The sequence below is a fragment of the Bos javanicus genome, chromosome 5 (genome assembly GCF_032452875.1).
Source record: "Bos javanicus breed banteng chromosome 5, ARS-OSU_banteng_1.0, whole genome shotgun sequence".
NCBI classification, from domain to species: Eukaryota; Metazoa; Chordata; class Mammalia; order Artiodactyla; family Bovidae; genus Bos; species Bos javanicus.
Window position 1 is genome coordinate 61467482 of NC_083872.1, and position 19318 is coordinate 61486799.

Here is a 19318-nt window from a genome sequence, read left to right on the forward strand (position 1 = left end):
GGTGAAGTTTAGGATTAAGAAATGACTTGAGTTGGTGGGATTGTGAATGACTGCAGTGGAAAGAGGTGAAAAGTGAGATTTGATCATCTGGGAGGGAGCCTTGCAGGGTGGCAGAGGCATGCACTCCATCAAGCAGCTCTTCCAAATAAGGGGCAGAAACATCTCCATTGATCCTGTGATCCTGTTGAGGTCAGAGGTTCAGCCTTTCTCAGGAGCTCCTAGAAATGCCAATGCTGCTGGTCTGTGGGCCACACCTGAGTACCCAGGATTCAGACAGGGAGATTTTCTTTCTTTTTTAAAAACATTAATGTATTTATTTTAATTGGAGGCTGATTACAGTATTGTACTGGGTTTTGCCATACATCGACATGATTCAGTAGCAGGTGCAAATGTGTTCCCCATCCAGAACCCCCTTCCCGCCTCCCTCCCCATCCCAGCCCCCAGGGTCATCCCAGTGCACCAGCCCTGAGCACCCCAGAGAGGGAGATTTTTTAGGCAGGAAGTTGGGTGGGGAACTTTGTGTTAATTTTTTTTTTTGAAAACTTGATTTTTATTTTTCAAAAAATACCATCTAATTGTTTATTCTTTAGATTTCAGTAGGCTTTATATATTTCATTCTCATTAAATAATCCTCTGACCCACCAAAAAACCTCTCCAGAAAATTTTGATGTAAAATCTCTAATCTTTGAGACAACATAAACATGATTTAAATTCTGTAGACAAATAGGCTTTCAGTCAGTTGGAACAACTTAAATGGTTGCTGCCTTAGGTGGGTAACAGCTATTTTTTTTTTCATCGAAATAATTACATAGAAAACTTACTTTTGTGATATGATACACATCTTTACATCCAATAAGAGAAAACAGAAATCTTTGTTTCCATGGCAGTTTGCAATGCAAATTAATAAGATGTTAGGATAGAAAATATATCACCTTTTGGGCCTTCTCTAGGGAGCTGTTTATAATTAGGAGCTTAAACAAATAAGATTTGAATGAAAGAATAGTATAACTCCAGTGACTGAACAGCAACAACAAACACAATATGAGCATTATTTTCTGTATATCTTGACATGGTATAAATATTTTAGCAAGACATACAATTATTAGACACACAGAAAACAGTCAAAAACAACAAAAATTCATCTAGGCATATTCAGACCATTGAAATGAACATTTAAAATATGTCCTAGTAAAGACAATTGCTATATAAATGCTGAAAAGAAAACATTATTGTTTCACTTACATGGAGAGTCTAGAGTATAGTGACCGTCACCCTGGTTTGGGTTGGAATCCTATCTTCATGACAGAGCAGTGGGAGCGAAGCCTTTCTAACCCAAGTTTCCTCATCTGTGAAATGAAGGTGAGGATGCTTACCCCTTAGAGTAGCTAGGAAAATTAAGTAAAATAAAAGACTCGGCACATAATAAATACCCAAAAGAAAACCCAAAAAGAGGTGAGGGGACTATCCTTTATCATTATGTAACTTTGACTAGACTCCAACATTTTATCTTTCTGAAGTATTTTGTACATAGAAGGCGATGGCACCCCACTCCAGTTCTCTTGCCTGGAAAATCCCACGGACGGAGGAGCCTGGAGGGCTGCAGTCCCTGGGGTCGCTAAGAGTTGGACACGACTGAGCAACTGGAGAAGGAAATGGCAACTCACTCCAGTGTTCTTGCCTGGAGAATCCCATGGACTGGGGAGCCTGGTAGGCTGCAGTCCATGTGGTCGCTAAGAGTCAGACATGAGTGAGCGACTTCACTTTCACTTTCACTTTCATGCTTTGGAGAAGGAAATGGCAACCCACTCCAGTGTTCTTGCCTGGAGAATCCCAGAGACGGGGGAGCCTGATGGGCTGCCATCTATGGGGTCGCACAGAGTCAGACACGACTGAAGTGACTTAGCAGTAGCAGCAGATATCCAATAGTTATTTGTTAGTTGAACTATTTCTTGAACATTCATTCAATCAAGCCAACACTTATTGAGTGCTTAATGTATGCCAAGCATGTTACTCTCTTCCACTAAGAAGCACAGAGGAGCAAAGGAAAGAAATAATTGTATTGTGATGTATTGAGGACTATAATAAGATAGGTCAAGTAGAGAAGTAGAGCAAAGTGGCTAATTCTGCTTTGGGGGAATGTAAGAGAAAGCTTTACAGATGAGATGAGTTTTGGAGGATAAGTAGAAGTTTTCCAAGGAATTGAGAGAAAAAATAGTCCAAAGAGAGAGATTATCAAACACATGTTTAGAAAATAGATTTATTGAATCATAAATTATATCTATGAAATTAACCTATTTTAAGAGTGCAATTCATCGATGTTTAATGATTTTACATGTTGTGTAACTATCATCACCATCCAGTTTTAGAACATTTCCCTCATCTTCAAAAGATCCCAAGTGCCCATTTGCTATCATTCCCATTTCTACCTCTAGTCCCAGGTAACCATTAGTCTGTTTTCTGTCTCCGTAGATTTGTCTTTTCTGTATAGTTCACTTAAATGGAATCAATCAGTATGTAATCTTTCATGCCTGCTTCCTTCACCTGGCATTATGTTCTTGAGGTTCACCCATGTTGTAACATGTAACAGTATTTGTTCCTTTTACTTCTGACTAGTATTCCTTTATATAGTTTTATTACCTTTTCTTGATTCATTCAACTGGAGCTGGATATATGAATTGTTGCCACTTTTGGCTATTATGAATGATGCTGCTTTGAATACTCATATATAGATTTAAATATTTTAAACTTTATTTTTAATTTGAAGGTAGTTGCTTTACAATATTGTGTTGGCTTCTGCCGTAGAACAACGTGAATCAGCCATAAGTATACATATGTCCCCTCCCTCTTCAACCTCCCCCCAACCCCTACCCCTTCCCACCCATCTAGGTTGTTACAGAGTACCACATTGAGCTCCCTGTGTTATACAGTAACTTCCTTTTAGCTGTCTGTTTTACATATGGTAATATGTATGTTTCAGTGCTACTCTCTCAGTTCCATATACAGATTTTTCATGTGAACGTGTTTTCAATTCCTTTGGGTGTATACCTAAGAATGGAATTTCTGGGTCATACTTCGACTCTCTGTTTAGCCTGTTGATGATATGTTATATTGTTTTCCTAAGTGCTGTACCACTGTGTATTCCTACCAGCAGTGTATGAGGGTTTCAGTTTCTCCACATCCTTGCAAACAGTTGTTATTATTTATCTTTTTAATTGTAGCCATCTTAGTGGGTATTAAGCAGTATTTCATTAGGATTTTGATTTGCATATCCCTAATGGCCATTTGTATATCTTCTTTAGGAAAATATCTACTCAAATCTTTTGCCCATAAACTAGAGTTATCTTTTTTATCATTGAGTTATAACTTTTAAAACATATGTGTTCTAGATATATGTCCCTTATCAGATATATAATTTATAGATATTTTTTCCAGTTGATGGCTTGTCTTTTCATGCAATTAATGGTATCTTTAGAAACAAGAGTCTTTACTTTTAATGAGGTATAGTTTATCATTTTTTTATATATTTTGTGGTTTTAGTACCACCTTACCTAACCCCAGATGTTGAAGATTTTCTCCTGGGTTTTCTTCTAAAAGTTTTTTAGCTTTAATGCTTAAGTCCATCATGGTATATTTTGATTTAAGTTTTCTGTAAAGTGTGAGGTAAGGCTCTAAATTCATATTTTTGCACATAGATATTCATTTGTCTGAGTATCACTTGTTGTAAAGACTATCTTTTCTTTATTGAATTGCCTTGGCTCCTTTGTCAAAAAATTTGTTGATCAAAAGTCTAAATATTTTTCCTAGACTTCTAATTCTATTCCACTGATCTATAATTCTACCTTTATGTGAGTATCCACTGTCTTGATTACTGTATGGCTTGTAGTAAGTTTTTTGAAATTGGAAAGTATTTGTCCTCCAATTATGTTCTTCCTTTTCAAAATTATTTTCACTTTGAATCTTTTGCATTTTCTTCTTCATTTTAGAATCTGCTTGTCAGTTTCTGCCAAAATGCAGAATTTTGGTACAGATTATGTTGAATCTACAGGTAATTTGTAGATATTTAGCATGTTAACAATTTTGAATCCTCAATTCATGTATATGAACTCTCTTCATTTATTTAGATATTAATTTTTCTTGATTTTTTTTTTACTTTTCAGTATGCACATTTTATACATTTTTGTTAAGATTATTTCTATCATGAATGGGTATTCTCTTAATTTCATTTTCAGGTTGTTCATTGCTGATACAATTGATTTATGAATATTGAGTTTTGTATCCTGTGACCTTGCTAAGCACATTTGTTAATTTTAGAGGGGTGTGTGTGTGTGTGTGTGTGTATCTTGGGATTTTCTACATATAGGATCATGTTCCTTGCAAACAATTTAACTTCATTTCCTATTCTAGATGCATTTTAAAATTTTTCTTACTTGTTTGTATAGGCTTGTATCTCATATGCAGTGTTGAACACCTCCCATGTAAAAAAATGCCCATCGTATTTTTTTTTCCTGTTTTCATTCTGAGCTCAAGTTTGGCCTCAATAAAGCCTTCCTCTCAATTCAAAATGAGCTTTCTTTTTTGAATGTCTGTGTCACTACTTGTTCTTACAATATAGTTACTTAATGTTATTCTATACTCAATGCCTATTAGCCTTGTGTCCAGAATTAAATAGGTAAATTGCCCAAGATTATAGTCAGTAAGCTGGCACTGGCTACCCCAGAGCCTAAGCAGTGTTATTACAGCTAGTGAGGATGGTCTTCATATTTGGGACAGGGCTACATTGCTTAGATTTTAGATACCCCATGGATGGATCTCTCCAGGTATCACCTGTCTCCAAGTTTAAAACTTGATCTAGTCACATTTGTGCATTGTATTTCCTGCTCTGGCATCAGCTTTACTCATTGCTTTTCCTTTTATTTGGGAGTCTTATTGCCAGAAGTAAAAAAGGTATTTTTATTATTGCTTATTTTATTGTTGAAGATCTAAAAAATCAGGTAAAATATGAATATCAACAAATTAGAATAAGCCATCTAATCGAATAGTTTTTACAGATTAGTTGAATCTTTAAATTTGACTATTAATACTTTAAAAATGTAAAACAGACAGCTACTATGTTGCTGGCAGGGTTTCTGTTTACTTCTGTATTCTTGACTTTTTTATATTTAAAAACTGAACACACATGACACACACACACCCTCACATTGCATGTATCTCCGTTCATTGTCACTTTTTGCTGTTTTGTAGAACTTCATGATTACAGTCATCCTTTTAACAGTTCTGTAGTTAGAAAGCTGATGGCAAATACCTATCAAAAATCTTTAAGTAGTATTCCTGTTTCTGACATCTTTACACACAATATATATTCAATTTATAGATCCTCTATTAAAATGGTAAATAACACTTAAAGTGCCATTTCTGTTTATATTATTGATATTCAAATAATGTAAGCTTATCTAGAAAATCACACAAAAAAGTTAAATATAATTAAATTACCCATAAAACCTGGGATAACGACTGTTGATAATTTGCTCTGTTTGTGTATACAGAGAAATATATATTATCTTTTAAAAAATGGGATCATACTTTGCATGCTATTTTGTAACCTACACTTTTCTTTTGCTAATATGATTAGGATATCTTTTCATGTTGATAGATGCATGTACATTATTATTCTTAATGGCTACACAGTGTTACACTAAAATCTCATCTTCAGAAGATTAGAAAATCTGTCATTAAACTTTAGGATATCTTTATCTGTCTTTATCATAAAATATTTGCCATATTTTGTAGGCACTTCCCAGAAGGCATAGTTCTATTAAAGAACCAGTAGTAAATAAACATGAAATGTACAGTTTATTTGCCTGGATTGCAATAAGAGCTGCTGCACAGGTTGGTGTGATTTTTATTTAATTCTTTCTTTACTGTCACATCTGTTAAGGCAACACAATCTATTTATTCGAGAGAAAGAAAAACTTCACATTCTTTGAGATTTGTGCCAATGATATTTCTTTGGGGCGATTAGAAGTGCTCTTTATATGTGTAGTGTTTTTAATCTCTATTAGCCAGACTTGGTTTTGTTTGTTTCAACTTTTCTTTAATGAAAGTGTTGGCAGATACACATGTGCACATATTTTGGGAAATATCTGTTACAGTTAGGTGAGGGAGCCTATTCAGAGTGACTTATTTATTGATTAAATTGTCAACAATCATGATTTGTTTGACTATGATACATAGTACATGCAGGGGATCACATATTGTTTTTCAGATTGTCTTTATTTTTCCTACAGTATATACCAAACATTATGAATTTGCTCTTTCATATTCTTCACCTAATGGATATCTATGAATCAAAAAGCTTGCATTTATGAATTCTAATTATGCATTAATTTTAGGTCAGTGAGGCTGTGCTGGCAATTAATCTACTTATTGGAAAGAAGAATGCTAGAACTGATACAGTTAGCCAAGGGGCATTATCAAACATCCCAGAATTTGCTTCCATGGATCTTTTGTCTTCATACACAGATTATTTGCTTGGTATGTTTGGATGTTGGGCATTTTATATACATATAATGTATAATCAAGTTTCAAAGATTTAATTCTAGAGATTTGTTGGGTTTTAACTTTAAAACAACAATGGTCTGGGAAACCTCTAAGACCCTGAAAGGGCAAATCTTAGGGTCTAGCTGCTAAAACATAGGGGCCCCCGCTTGCTGTATGTATGTATATGTTATTCCATTCACTGCTGCATTTTAGGTGCAGGGTTGTGTGAGAAAAGAGTGATATTTCCTGATGGCCTGTTTATTTTCCAGTTCACCCATTTGAAATGAAACTTTGTGGGATTATTTATTTGAGAGACCTTCTCTGAGCCTCTGAAATGTGTACCTACTCTTACACTCTGATTTAGCTCCCTGTTTCTTTTCTTAGTTCTTTTGTGTTTGTGTGTGTGTGTGTGTGTGTGTGTGTGTGTGTGTGCTTGTGCATGTTTAAGCTTTTTCTCTTATTAAACTATCATCAGCTTCCTGAGGGCAGGGAAGTTAGCTATTTGATTTGCTAAGGGCTCTCCTTAGAGACAGTAGAGACAATGGAAACAAGAGACAAGAAGAAACAATGGAAACAGTGAGACACTTTATTTTTTTGGGCTCCAAGATCACTGCAGATGGTGACTGCAGTCATGAAATCGAAAGATGCTGTCTCCTTGGAAGAAAAGCTATGACTGACCTAGATAGCATACTGAAAAGCAGGGCCATTGCCTTGCCGACAAAGGTCCATCTAATCAAAGCTATGATTTTTCCAGTAGTCATGTATAGATTTAAGAGTTGGACCATGAAGAAAGCTGAGTCCTGAAGAAAGCTGAGTCCTGAAGAATTGATGCTTTTGAACTGTGGTGTTGGAGAAGACTCTTGAGAATCCCCTGGACTGCAAGGAGATCCAATGGGTCCATCCTAAAGGAAATCAGTCCTGATTATTTATTGGAAGGACTGATGCTGAAGCTGAAACTCCAATACTTTGGCCACCTGATGCAAAGAACTGACTCATTTGAAAAGACCCTGATGCTGGGAAAGGTTGAAGGTGGGAGGAGAAGGGGACATCTCATCCAACCATGAGATGGTTGGATGGTATCACTAACTTGATCGACATGAGTTTGAGCAAGCTCTGGGAGTCGGTGATGGACAGGGAAGCCTGGTGTGCTACAGTCCCTGGGGTTGCAAAGAATTGGACATGAATGAGCATGAGCACACACTACAGAAAATCACATATTACTTATACATAGCAAGGATTGATATTAATATTTGTTAAATGAATGAATGAAAAGTTAGTGGAATTTAAACTTAACCTTACTCTATTTTTAAAAATTTGTAACTCTGCTGTTGGTTACAGTAAACTGTAGTATAAATCTGTAAGTCATACCAGCAATAACATAAATATTGAATAGTCATTTTATGTTTTTGCCCATTCATTCAAAAAATATTGAGTGCTGTTTTGTGCTAAGCACTTGGATAGGTCCTAAGAAGCAAGGTACTGGAATTTTACTTCCAGAAGGATATTTTAGTAACAACAGTATCTAATTTTGCTTGTCATTGGGTGAGCATTGAGCCAAAGGGGATGAAAAATGTTAACTTTAACCTGATGGGGTGAGGTAGTCTTCCTAAAGCCTCTGAAATCACTCTGGTAGGCCAGAGCTTACTGCTGAAGGGTTGAGTCAACCTTAGCTGAAGAGTTTGTGTCTGAAATCATCTCCTTCTTTGGCTCTCTCTCTCCTGAAGACTAGGTGGCCCAGACTGTTTTCCAAACTAAAATGGTTTGCTCTGAGGTTAAACCATCAGATGGATTTTTTTAATGCTAAGGTATTATCTTCTTATTTTTATTTCCTGGTGAGATTTTGCTTCATCAGACTTCTGGTCCATGACCTGGATCTCAGACAGGGTGCATGGTTTTCCTTAGAGACCCCAAAGGTAGGCTCTTGGGGGACAAAGCAGGGCAGTATAGCAGTAGGGGCTGGTCACTGCTTTTTTCTCTTGACATGGCTTGGCAACTCAGTTCTCCCTGCTTCAGAATGCCAGGAAGGCAGTCCTCTTAGAAACACACATTATTGTTTTGCCACAAAGGGAATGCAGTATTAATAATGAAGAGGTTTCAACTTATACCCTGATCCTGTCAAACCGTTGAATTTCTCTCAGCCTCATTGTCCTTAATCTTTAGACTGAGTGAATTAGATTTATTTATGAAGAAGACTGAAATCTGAATTTTAAGACTGTGATTCCAACTACTAACATGGCTATTTCTTTTTCACAGTGGTCCCTTATTGCCTCAGATAGATCTGGTCTACTTTATCCTGCTCTGTTTTCTCATGCTTTAAGTTTTTAGGACAGAGATAACAAATAAGTTAGATCTGAAATTCTGTGTTAATCAGTTATTGCCAAAATTGCAGTGTATACCCAACAATCCTAAAACTCAGTGGCAAGAACGGCATGACTTCTATCTTTTACTTGTCTCCTGTGTTCTGCTTCAGGCTGCAGGCCAAGTTCCAGTGCACTTCATGTACATTTGTTATGAGACCCAGGGTATAGAGGTAGTGACTGCTTAGGGGGTGCTCTTCTCACGGTACAGACCAGAGCACAAGACCAAGCCCAAGCACAGAAGCACACTCAAGACCTCTCTTCACGTTACATCCCATTAGTCACAGCAAGTCCTCTGGCCAAGTACAATGTCAGTGAGGCATGGAATTAGACTCTCCCTGCAGAGAAAGGAAAGTGAAAGTGAAGTTGCTCAGTTGTGTCCGACTCTGCAGAGGAAGGAAGAGGGTGTGAATGTTTGTGGGATGATAGTCCAAACTACTGGGCTTCCCAGGTGGCGCTAGTGGTAAAGGATCTGCCTGCCAATGCAGGAGACATAAAGACATGGGTTTGATCCCTGGAGGAGGGCATGACAACCCACTCCAATATTCTCACCTGGAGAGGGACAGAGGAGCCTGGCGGGCTACAGTCCATGGGGTCTCAAAGAGTTAGACACTACTGAATGACTGAGTGCACACACACCTAATCCACACTATGGCTCAGTTCAGTTCAGTCGCTCAGTCGTGTCTGATTCTTTGTGACCCCATGGACTGCAGCACACCAGGCCTCCCTGTCTAACACCATCTCCCGGAGTTTACTCAAACTCATGTTCATTGAGTCAGTGATGCCATACAACCATCTCATCCTCTGATATCCCCTTCTCCTCCTGCCTTCAGTCTTTCCCAGCATCAGGGTCTTTCAAATGAGCCAGTTCTTCGCATCAGGTGGCCAAAGTACTGGAGTTTCTTCTTCAGCATCAGTCCTTCCAATGAATATTCAGGACTGATTTCCTTTAGGATGGACTGGTTGGATCTCGGCTGGTAGCCACCTAAGAAGAATTCTGAACTGCTGCATGCAAGGACTGGGAAAAATGCTGCGGTGATCAGTTAGGTGTCATGCATGGGCCCACACAGTGGGGAATGGCATCTCCTAACCAGATGATCTTAGTTGATCCAATTGGGCTAATAGTCTTCATCTCAGCGGTGCCTAATACTAGAATTTATGCTTTACTTTTCTGTTTCAGTGGTTTTGGTAGCATCTTCCAATTTTCTGTTTCCATTTTGTACCCATTAACATTCCTTTATTATTGTACAAAGATTCTAATGTGAAATGACCTGATTTTTTAAAATGTATTTTTCTTTTTTAATTATTTTTTTTTGCTGTGGTGGGTCTTCATTGCTACACAAGGGCTTTCTCTAGTGCAGCAAGCAGGGGGTTACTCATCATTGTGGTACACGGATTTTGTGTTGCAGTGGCTTCTCTTATTGCAGAGTGTAGGCTCCAGGTGCACGGGCTTCAGTAGTTGCAGAGTGTGGGCTCAGGAGTCATGGTGTTCGGGCTTAGTTGCTCGGCAGCATGTGGAATCTTCCCAGACCAGGGATCAAATGGATGCCCCTTGCATTGCAAGATGGATTCTTAACCACTGGACCACCAGGGAAGCCCTGTAATGACCAAATTTTTTAAGCCCAATTCATTTTGTATTTTGCCTTAAGAATAATAATTTTGCTCTCCACTACTAGCAGTCTGATCATAAATTACTGTTACAGTTTCCCTCATTTCAGTATTTGGCTTGGAAAGAAATATTGAATCCCCAACTGATTGCTTCAAATACCCAGATGGCAGTGAAGTTCATATTATAATTAATTGCTAAAGGGCAACAACAACAAATAAAAATTGTTTGATTTTCCTTGTGTTAGCATACATTAGCATCCAGGAGAAAACCTCTTCACTCATCTTATCTTCACTAGCATTGATCTGTACACTATGTGGTAAAGGATATTCATTGTTATCGTGTGTAGAGCACTATACAGCTATTTCTGTCCAGAGGGACGAACACACCAAGGAGTAGGTCTTGCCACCCATAAACTTCTAGTCTTCAGCAATCAGAGCAGGCATCCACTTTGAAATGATATAAATGCATTTATTAAGAGGACCATATTTTAAGCTAAAGCTGGACACAGGCTGGGTGGGCATTTGAATTTATTAGGAACATTTTTTTTTTTCTGGAAGAAGTACATGTGAGGCAGATACAAATGGACTAGAGGCATGGAGAGCAGGTAGAAGGGAAGCTTATTTTCTCAGCACTCTGAGCAGTTGACAGAGAAGCATGGTGACAGAATAGACCAGTCATGTGTGGAGGATGGAATAAAGATCATCTTGCCAGGACCAGAGAGCAATTGTATGATGTCTATAGAACAATAAGAGAATTGAGTGATGCAGCCGGCCCAATTTACTGAGGTTTCTTCTACATTGTCGTGTAGGAATATAGACCCTGAAATGATGCTACTGGCAACAGGGGACCATATTTAGAGTGAATGCAAAAAACACCTACTTAATATCTACTTTGGGCCCCGTTATATTCAAATATATTCCATCTTTTTGTCTTGATTTTCTTGCAGCCTTAATAAAAAATTCTGCTAGGATTAAAAATTATTAAATTCTGTAATATGTTTTGAATTAAAAGTGACATTCAGGGTCAGTGGTCCTGGATGCAGCCTCTCACAACTAAATACACTTGATACACAGAAAAATATAAATATGTGTCATGCCAAAAATGAATGTTGATGAACCTACTGTCAGAACATAAAGAGAAATCTATGGAGCAGAACCAAGAATCAACTGATCCTTAGTATTAATACATGTTTTGCCTCTTGAGATGGAGAAAACTTTCCATCCTGGAAAAAATGTGATTTGTCTTTCCTGTTCTGCCTTGTCCCTGGCTCAGAGATATGGGTCAGTGCCAACTGAAAACTGGGATATCATTCCTCTACTGCTATCCTATTTTCTATTCCTCCGAGACACAAATTTCCCATACTGGTGGGGAGCTAGAAGGACACATTATATCTTCAAATCCCAAATAATTATACCACGTACAGGTGAGAATGGAGATAAATTAGTCATGCTAGCAATACTGATTATATACATGCATGCATGTGTGTGCTCACGTGCTGCACCAATTCAGATTGTCAACAATTCAGACAATGAGGGTACAATGAGAATTATCCTCAGTGAAGCAGAGGCCCCAAGTCAGTGTAACCAGGCGGTCCTGGCTGGAGGTGGTGGAAACCATTGCAAAGGGATGCTTCTCAATGCAGGGTATAAGGGACGCTCCCTCCAAAATATTCTTCTAAAGATAAACTTACAGATAGCACAGATAATACGTGGACAAATTTTGGCCTCATTTATGGATTGTAAAGACAAAATAATTGTAAACAGAAAAAGCAAACTTTCTACGAAAGAACAAAAACTAAACTGGTCTTATTTTTTCTCTGTGACATTAAAGACTACATAATATTGGCCACATAAATGTAGAGGTTCTTTTTTGCTTTTAATTTAGCTCAGTTTTTTGCATAGGTCACTTATTTTCAAGAATCACAATTCAAAATTCATAGAAGGGTATGGAAAGAGTTGTCTCCCTTCCATCTTCTCTGCAAGTGACTCAGTTCTCTTCCCCAGAGGCAAACAGTGTTGTCAGAATGCGTGTGTGTATGCTAGGTTGCTTCAGTAGTGTCCAACTCTTGGCAGCTATATGGACTGTAGCCCACCAGGCTCCTCTGTCCATGGGATTCTCCAGGCAAGAAGACTGGAGTGGGTTGTCAGGCCTTCCTGTAGGGGATATTCCCAACCCAGGAATTGAACCATGGGGTCTCCTGCATTGCAGGTGGATTCTTTACCAACTGATCTACCAGGGAACCACTAGTACCATATCAATGCTCTATTCTTCCTATAACAAATAGCCACAAATTCAGTGGCTTAAAGCAACACAATGTATTATCTTACAGTGCTGGTGTTCTGAAGCCCAATATAGGACTTATTGGGCTAAAATTAAGGTGTCAGCAGGCTACTTTCCTCTGGAGGCATTAAGGGAGAATGTTTCCTTACTTACTTAGAGTCTCAGATTATGGTCAAGCGCTAACTATGGCAAAAATCCAAAAGTTATCAAAGAAAAGGTTAATAGTTTATACTACTTAGAAATGAAAAGTTTCTTCATGGCACACAATTACCATAAAGAGGGTTAAATAACATGTGATAATTGAAAAGATGTATTTGCAAATAATATCACAGTTAAAGGGTTTATTTCTATAATAAAGAGCTTCTGTGTATGTGTGTGTGCTTAGTCGTTCAGTCGTGTCTGACCCTTTGCGACCCCGTGGACTGTAGTCAGCCAAGCTCCTCTGTCCATAGAATTCTCCACGCAAGAATATTGGAGTGGGTTGCCATCTCCTCCTCCATGAGCTCTTCCTGACCCCAGAATCAAACTCCTGTCTCCTACATTGCAGGTGGATTCTTTACCACTGAGCCACTTGGGAAGCCCAATAAAGAGCTTCTGCAAGTATTTAAGGAAAAGGCATGGACCCTTTTACTAGTTAATGGAAATCTATTCGGAATATGTAAAAAATAACAAATGGATACAATTTTAGTTTTCCCAAATGGCTATCCTATTTCTGTACTTTTTTCTAATTTATATTGATCTGTCTATTCAGGATTCAATACCATACTATTTTAATTATTATAGCCTTATAATATAATTAGTATCTACTAGAGTAAATCCTCACTTATTACTCTTTCTTTTCAAAATTGTATTTCTTTTATGGCTTATTTTTTCTACTTTGGAAACAACTTGTCTAGTTTAAGAAAGTTCTCTCATAATTTTATTAAAGTTGCATTACCTTTATATTTTATCCTAGAAATAACATGTTTTTATTCTGTTGAGTCATCTTAACCAAGAATATTGTATGTCTTATATTTTTAGTTCATTTTCATGCCTTTTTTTCAAAAAAAATCAGTCCCTTAGGAGTGTTTTAACATTTTCTTTAAGTAGATCGTATATGCTTCTTGTTAGACTTATTTCTCAGATATTTTATCTTATTAGTAGTATTGCAGAATTTTTTCATTAGCTTTCTATTGGTTGCTGTTTTTGTGTATGGAGGCTATTGATAGCTCTGTATTACTTAATTATCTTTAGGTATTTTTCCTCACTTTATCCTTCGTGAGCAAAGCCTAGGCAGCACATATCTTCTGTAAAGGGCCAAATAGTAATATTTTATGTTTTGTGATCTCTGTTGCAACTGTTCAGCTTTGCTGTGTTAATGTGAAGGAACCATAGACAAAATGTAAATGAGCATGGCTGTATTCCATTCTTAAGGACACTGACATTTGAATTTCATATAACTTTCACGTATCGCAAAATATTAATTTTTTCAAACCCTTTAAAGTATAAAAACCATTCTTAGCTTATGGGTCTTACATAAACATGCATTGACCTAATTTGGCTCATAGACTAGAGTTTCTCCTTATAGATCTAATTAATTCTAATTAGTGCCATTAAATTAATCCTTATATTTGTTCAAGTTTCCTTTTTTTTTTGTAACACAAACAGTGGTGCCATGAGTATCTTGTGCAGGACTCTTGGTACATGTCTCTGAGTATCTGCATTTAAAATTTTATTAGCCTCTGCCCAGGAATTTGCTCTCCCAAGTAGTATATGAGAATTATGGTATCTTCACATTTATTGCTTTCAGATTTTAGTTTCTGTTAATTGCTGAGGAATGTGAAATGGTATTTCATCTTAATTTATCTGATTTTTTATGATGCTAAAAATTTTGGCCATTTGGTTTTCCTTTTCTACAAGTTACCTGTTGAAATTCTTTGCCCATGTTTCTGTTGGATTATCTGACTTTTTCTTATTGATTACATAGTAGAGAGAAGATAATTTATGATTTTTTAAACATGTTTTCTCAGTCCATGGTTTGTTATTTATGATTGGTATCTTTTGTGATACAAAATTTTTTAATTGAATGCAATCCTAAGTGTCAATATTTCCTTTATAAGTTGTGCTTTACTTTTTTCACATATGGTTATTTTACAAGGAAAACATAATATTTGTATTCTAATTTTTTTTTTTTTTTACACTTTCAGATAACTACCAAGTTGTCTTCCAGACTGGTTGTACATTTTCTTACGTTAGTGAAGAGATACATGAAGATGTAGATTCTCAGAAAAAAAACCCAATTAAAGTGGATATTACATGGATTCTTCTGCTGCGCTACTATATTCACCTACAAAGAATTAATAATATGAGCAAATTGCTAGGTAGGCCTTTGAAAGAATATATTCCTTTCCAGTCATTAAGTCATGTTTCTTACTTAGAACTATAAAATATGTTTAACATCTTTCTGAGTGAACTCTCATCAGAAGATGGAAATTTCAGGGGTTCTTTGCCTGATATACAGGGACCTTTGAAAAGAACAGTATTTCAATGTATTTAAAAACATCCTTAGAAGGAGGCATCCAGAAACTTCCCCCAAGACTACTGAAGTGCTATGTGACTCAAAACAGTTAAGAATCAGAGTGACCCTAATGTGACAGCTTATAAAATGAACAAGGTGAAATCTTTGGCATTAAGGAGAGAAAGAATATCTAGTATTTAAAGAGAAAGACAGGATATTTAACTCTGAAGTTTTGAATTTTGTTTGTTGTTGCTTTTATTTTAAAATCATTGGTGCTCTAAAGAATAGCCAAAAAAACTGTTGTAATCTAAGTCACATTCTCTCCTCTTGTGGTTTTGTGATGATGTGTTTATCTGTGCCCATGAAATTGGTGAGCCAGTGTTGCTTATGAGGGCAAACAATTGGGAAAGACAGCTTGACTAAAGCAGCACCCAGTGATGGGGAAATCAGCAGGGCAAAGAGGCTAAGTCACAGAGCGGCTCAGCCTGGTTATCAGAGTTAGTGACGGGAGAGGCAAGCACTGGGAAAGGTGGTGGGTAAAAGGTGCATCGTGATAGGGCCAGTTCAGTAGCGAAGGAAGTGGATATAATCCAGCACAGTGGGCCCCAGTGATGCCCTCCTGTTATCGATTCAGCTCCCCCTGGATTCACCTGCTGGTATCTCCCATGTCAATCGTGCACATTTTGCTTCTTTCTGCCCTGGGCTTTCTTAGAAATGACTGAGGCCCGGCATATAGGCAGGATAGCCTGGAAGTACCAGGGACTGCACACATTCAGGAGTAACCTGCAACTGCTGAGGGAGGGAACTGGTTGATAGGTATTCCAGCATGCCAGCCCCCTGATGGAACAGATTTCCATGCTTTTTCTTAGGAGGCCCTCAGCAGGACTGAGCTCTCCTTGTCCATAGCTGGAGCCCTTTCCTAACTTGTTGTCATTGACTCTTTTCTTTTCTGTCACACATTTCCCATTCTCTCACTTCAGATCAGTTTTCAAATAAATTACCTGAACCTGAATTTTTGCTTTATTATTATTATTTTTTTTGGCTGGGGATAAGACAAATAAGACAGCTAGATTGAATGTTTTGCTTTGATACGCTTGAAACCAGAAGTAGGATCACCGAGTTCTGAGGTGTTCTTTCCTTCCTGTGACCAGAAGCAATTCTGTTAGGGTACAAGCTTGAAAAATGGAGGAAGGTCATGGGCAGCCACTGGGTGAGGTGGGAATGTGCAGGAATGAGATTAGCAAGCAAAGGACAGCAATATTGAGACCATTCTGTTATCTAACATAATTCTATAGTAGTTTTTGTTTTTCCTTTAAGCATCTCTGAAGCCAGGATCTGGGATGTCTTTGCCAGATGACACTCTTCTCACTTCTCTTTTTAACTCTGGATTGATTTTGCGCCAAAAAGAAATGCATTTTTTCCTTAAAAGATTCTTACAGCTATATTCTTCTTCTTGTATTGATGAATTTCCAAAAGAACTATTTCAAGTCATGGAACATCCACCTGTTCTAGAAAAAGTCTTATATGATTCAGCAAGCAAGGTAATGTTTAAAACATTATATAATTATACATTTTTTTGGAAGACTTAATCATCCTTTTATTTCCGAAAGAAGCACATTAACCTCCATACTGACACAAAGGTTTTTAGTTTCCTCAGAGGTTTTACCTGAGGAAACTTTTACCACAGAGAAAAACCAACCAGACATGCTGGTTTTCTGTTTTCATATGTTCTGTTTTGCTGCTCTTATAAGCCTTCAAAATGTCCCAGACTTTTCTGTATTCCTACACATCACAACTTCTCTCAGAGTCATTTTGCCAAGAAGTTATACAAATTTCAATATAATACCCTATAAGGAAATTAAACTGAGACTTTCTCAATCTATACCCAATTTCTGTACCTTTGTTTTACATGTGTAATAAAAAGCATTCATTTTTATTGTTAGCAATCATAAGTATGCTAAGGGTAAATGGCAAGTTTTTAAGTAAATTAAAAGTTTGAAGATTTTGTGGTTGGGGGAGGGAAAGTGTTATTCAGTTGGATGGACTTCCCCAAAATATCTAGTGAAGAGATGTAAAAGAGGGTCTTGAACAAGCTACTAGGGTCTTGAATAATAGTAATTTTTAAATAAACTACCAAAATGGGTGGATTGGAAGATACTGAAAAAGTATAAAGAGTTTCAGTAAAAATGGAGATTTATTTCAAATTTGGTATGTTCAACAAACATATGTTGGATACTAACAATATGCCAGACACTCTTAGGTGGTGGAGAAAGCAGGAGTGGATAAAGCATAGTCTCTGGTGTGGTAGTAGAGAAAGATTGGTAGAGTTAGCACAAAAGAAAATGACAGCCCCTCACAGATGCTCTTTAAGAAAAACATGGCCAGGTTAATAGCAGAAAGAATATGAAAATCAAAATGTTAGTTCTACTGTCAATAGCACGTAAGGCTGATTGGCAAAGTATAAGTGAAAGGAAGTTATCCGAGAAAGAGATGATGAAACAACTAAGCTTATGGTCATGAGGAATGGGAATGAAGAGATGGATATAAATGATGTTGCTTACGTAAAATTGAAAAAAAAAAACACCTTAGTGACTCTATGGCGATGGCAAAAGAAGAGGGAATGAGAAAAGTTTTATCCCATCATTTGGAACCCCTGTCTGTGATCCCTAGAGCATGATGACACCATTAGCAGATACAATGGGGGCAGGAGAGTGAGAATGTTTGTGGACAAGGCTCGTATGTTCTGCTTTGAAATTATAGTAGAGAACCCAAGAGAAAATAGTGTAAATTTTCAATATGTATTTGTGAAATGAATAAATCAAGTCATTTGCATAGAATTCTTTCAAAACTAGGGGGAAAAAACCCACTGATTTATCTTGACTTTGGATTTCACCATATAGCCCTTTAATTTTTACAATTATACCCATACCAGACACATTCATGTTTCTGTTGTCAACTGTCCCAGAGAAGTGACCTGAAAATGTGTCTTGTTCCCAACGGGAACCTTTGCTCATCTTATCCTACTGGAGTATAGTAGCCTTATGTTTAGGGCTTCCCTGATAGCTCAGTTGGTAAAGAATCTGCTTGCAATGCAGGAGACCCCGGTTCAGTTCCTGGGTGGGGAAGATTCCCTGGAGAAGGGATAGGCTACCCACTCCAATATTCCTGGGCTTCCTTGTGGCTCAGCTGGTAAAGGATCCGCCTGCAGTGCTGGAGACCTGGGTTCAATCCCTAGGTTGGGAAGATCCCCTGGAGGAGGGAACTGCTACCACCCCAGTGTTCTGACCTGGAGAATTCCATGGACTGTACATGTCTGACTCTTTGTGACCCCATGGACTATACAGTCCATGTATAGTCTTTGTCTCTGACTCTTTGTCTTTCACTTTCACCCTTGTGTTTGGGGTAAATAATAAAATTTTAAAAAGATCGTTCTTTGGAACAAGAGAGGAGAGTGATTTTAAAAAGTAGTGGAAAGACCCACTAAGGAATATTTATGGATTCAGTTAAGTGAGTCTCAACTAGGGTTATTGCCCCCACGGCAGTGTATTGCAATCCACACAGGAGGATTTTTCAGATTACTTCCTAGATACTGGAAGTATTGGAATGCCCCAAACTCAATGCCCCTATTTCCTGTCTCAGATTCTAAGTCATTTGAGAAATAAAAGAGTAAGACATACTGAGATTAAAAAATACCTTACTTTATGAGTCATGTGTTAATACTGTAGGAAATGGTTTATATTTACGGCTAAATGGTCTCCCTAATAGTGATTAGCAAAGTTGACAGTTCTACCAGTCCAGGCTGATGGGTTTTGGTGGAGAGTGGGGTCATTACAGGTCTCTTTAAAACCTGTGGGGCCAGAAACCCCTTTAAAATCTGTCGCATGAAGGAGCAGAGGATGTTCACTCCCTGAAAACAATATGCTCGGAAGAAGGGTAGAATTATGCATATCCAAAATTCTTTTTCTCGGATACCGGTCAAGTAACTCTCTAGGGAGAGGAGCAGAGAGAAGGTGAAAAGGCCTGGGATATATTGTTAAC

The 19318-nt window shown here is 37.6% G+C and overlaps 1 protein-coding gene across 10 annotated transcripts in view; it reads left to right on the forward strand.

The window, feature by feature from the left end:
* Positions 1 to 19318, forward strand: part of CFAP54 (cilia and flagella associated protein 54) — a 300763-nt gene that overhangs the window by 223412 nt on the left and 58033 nt on the right. For 9 of the 10 annotated variants that reach the window (XM_061416975.1, XM_061416972.1, XM_061416971.1 and 6 more), the window contains 4 exons: positions 5788 to 5886; positions 6390 to 6531; positions 14970 to 15143; positions 16598 to 16821. In XM_061416975.1, the coding sequence (XP_061272959.1) occupies positions 5788 to 5886; positions 6390 to 6531; positions 14970 to 15143; positions 16598 to 16821 (639 nt within the window). The remainder of the gene's footprint in view (positions 1 to 5787; positions 5887 to 6389; positions 6532 to 14969; positions 15144 to 16597; positions 16822 to 19318) is intronic. The other variant, XM_061416977.1, reaches the window with a different exon arrangement.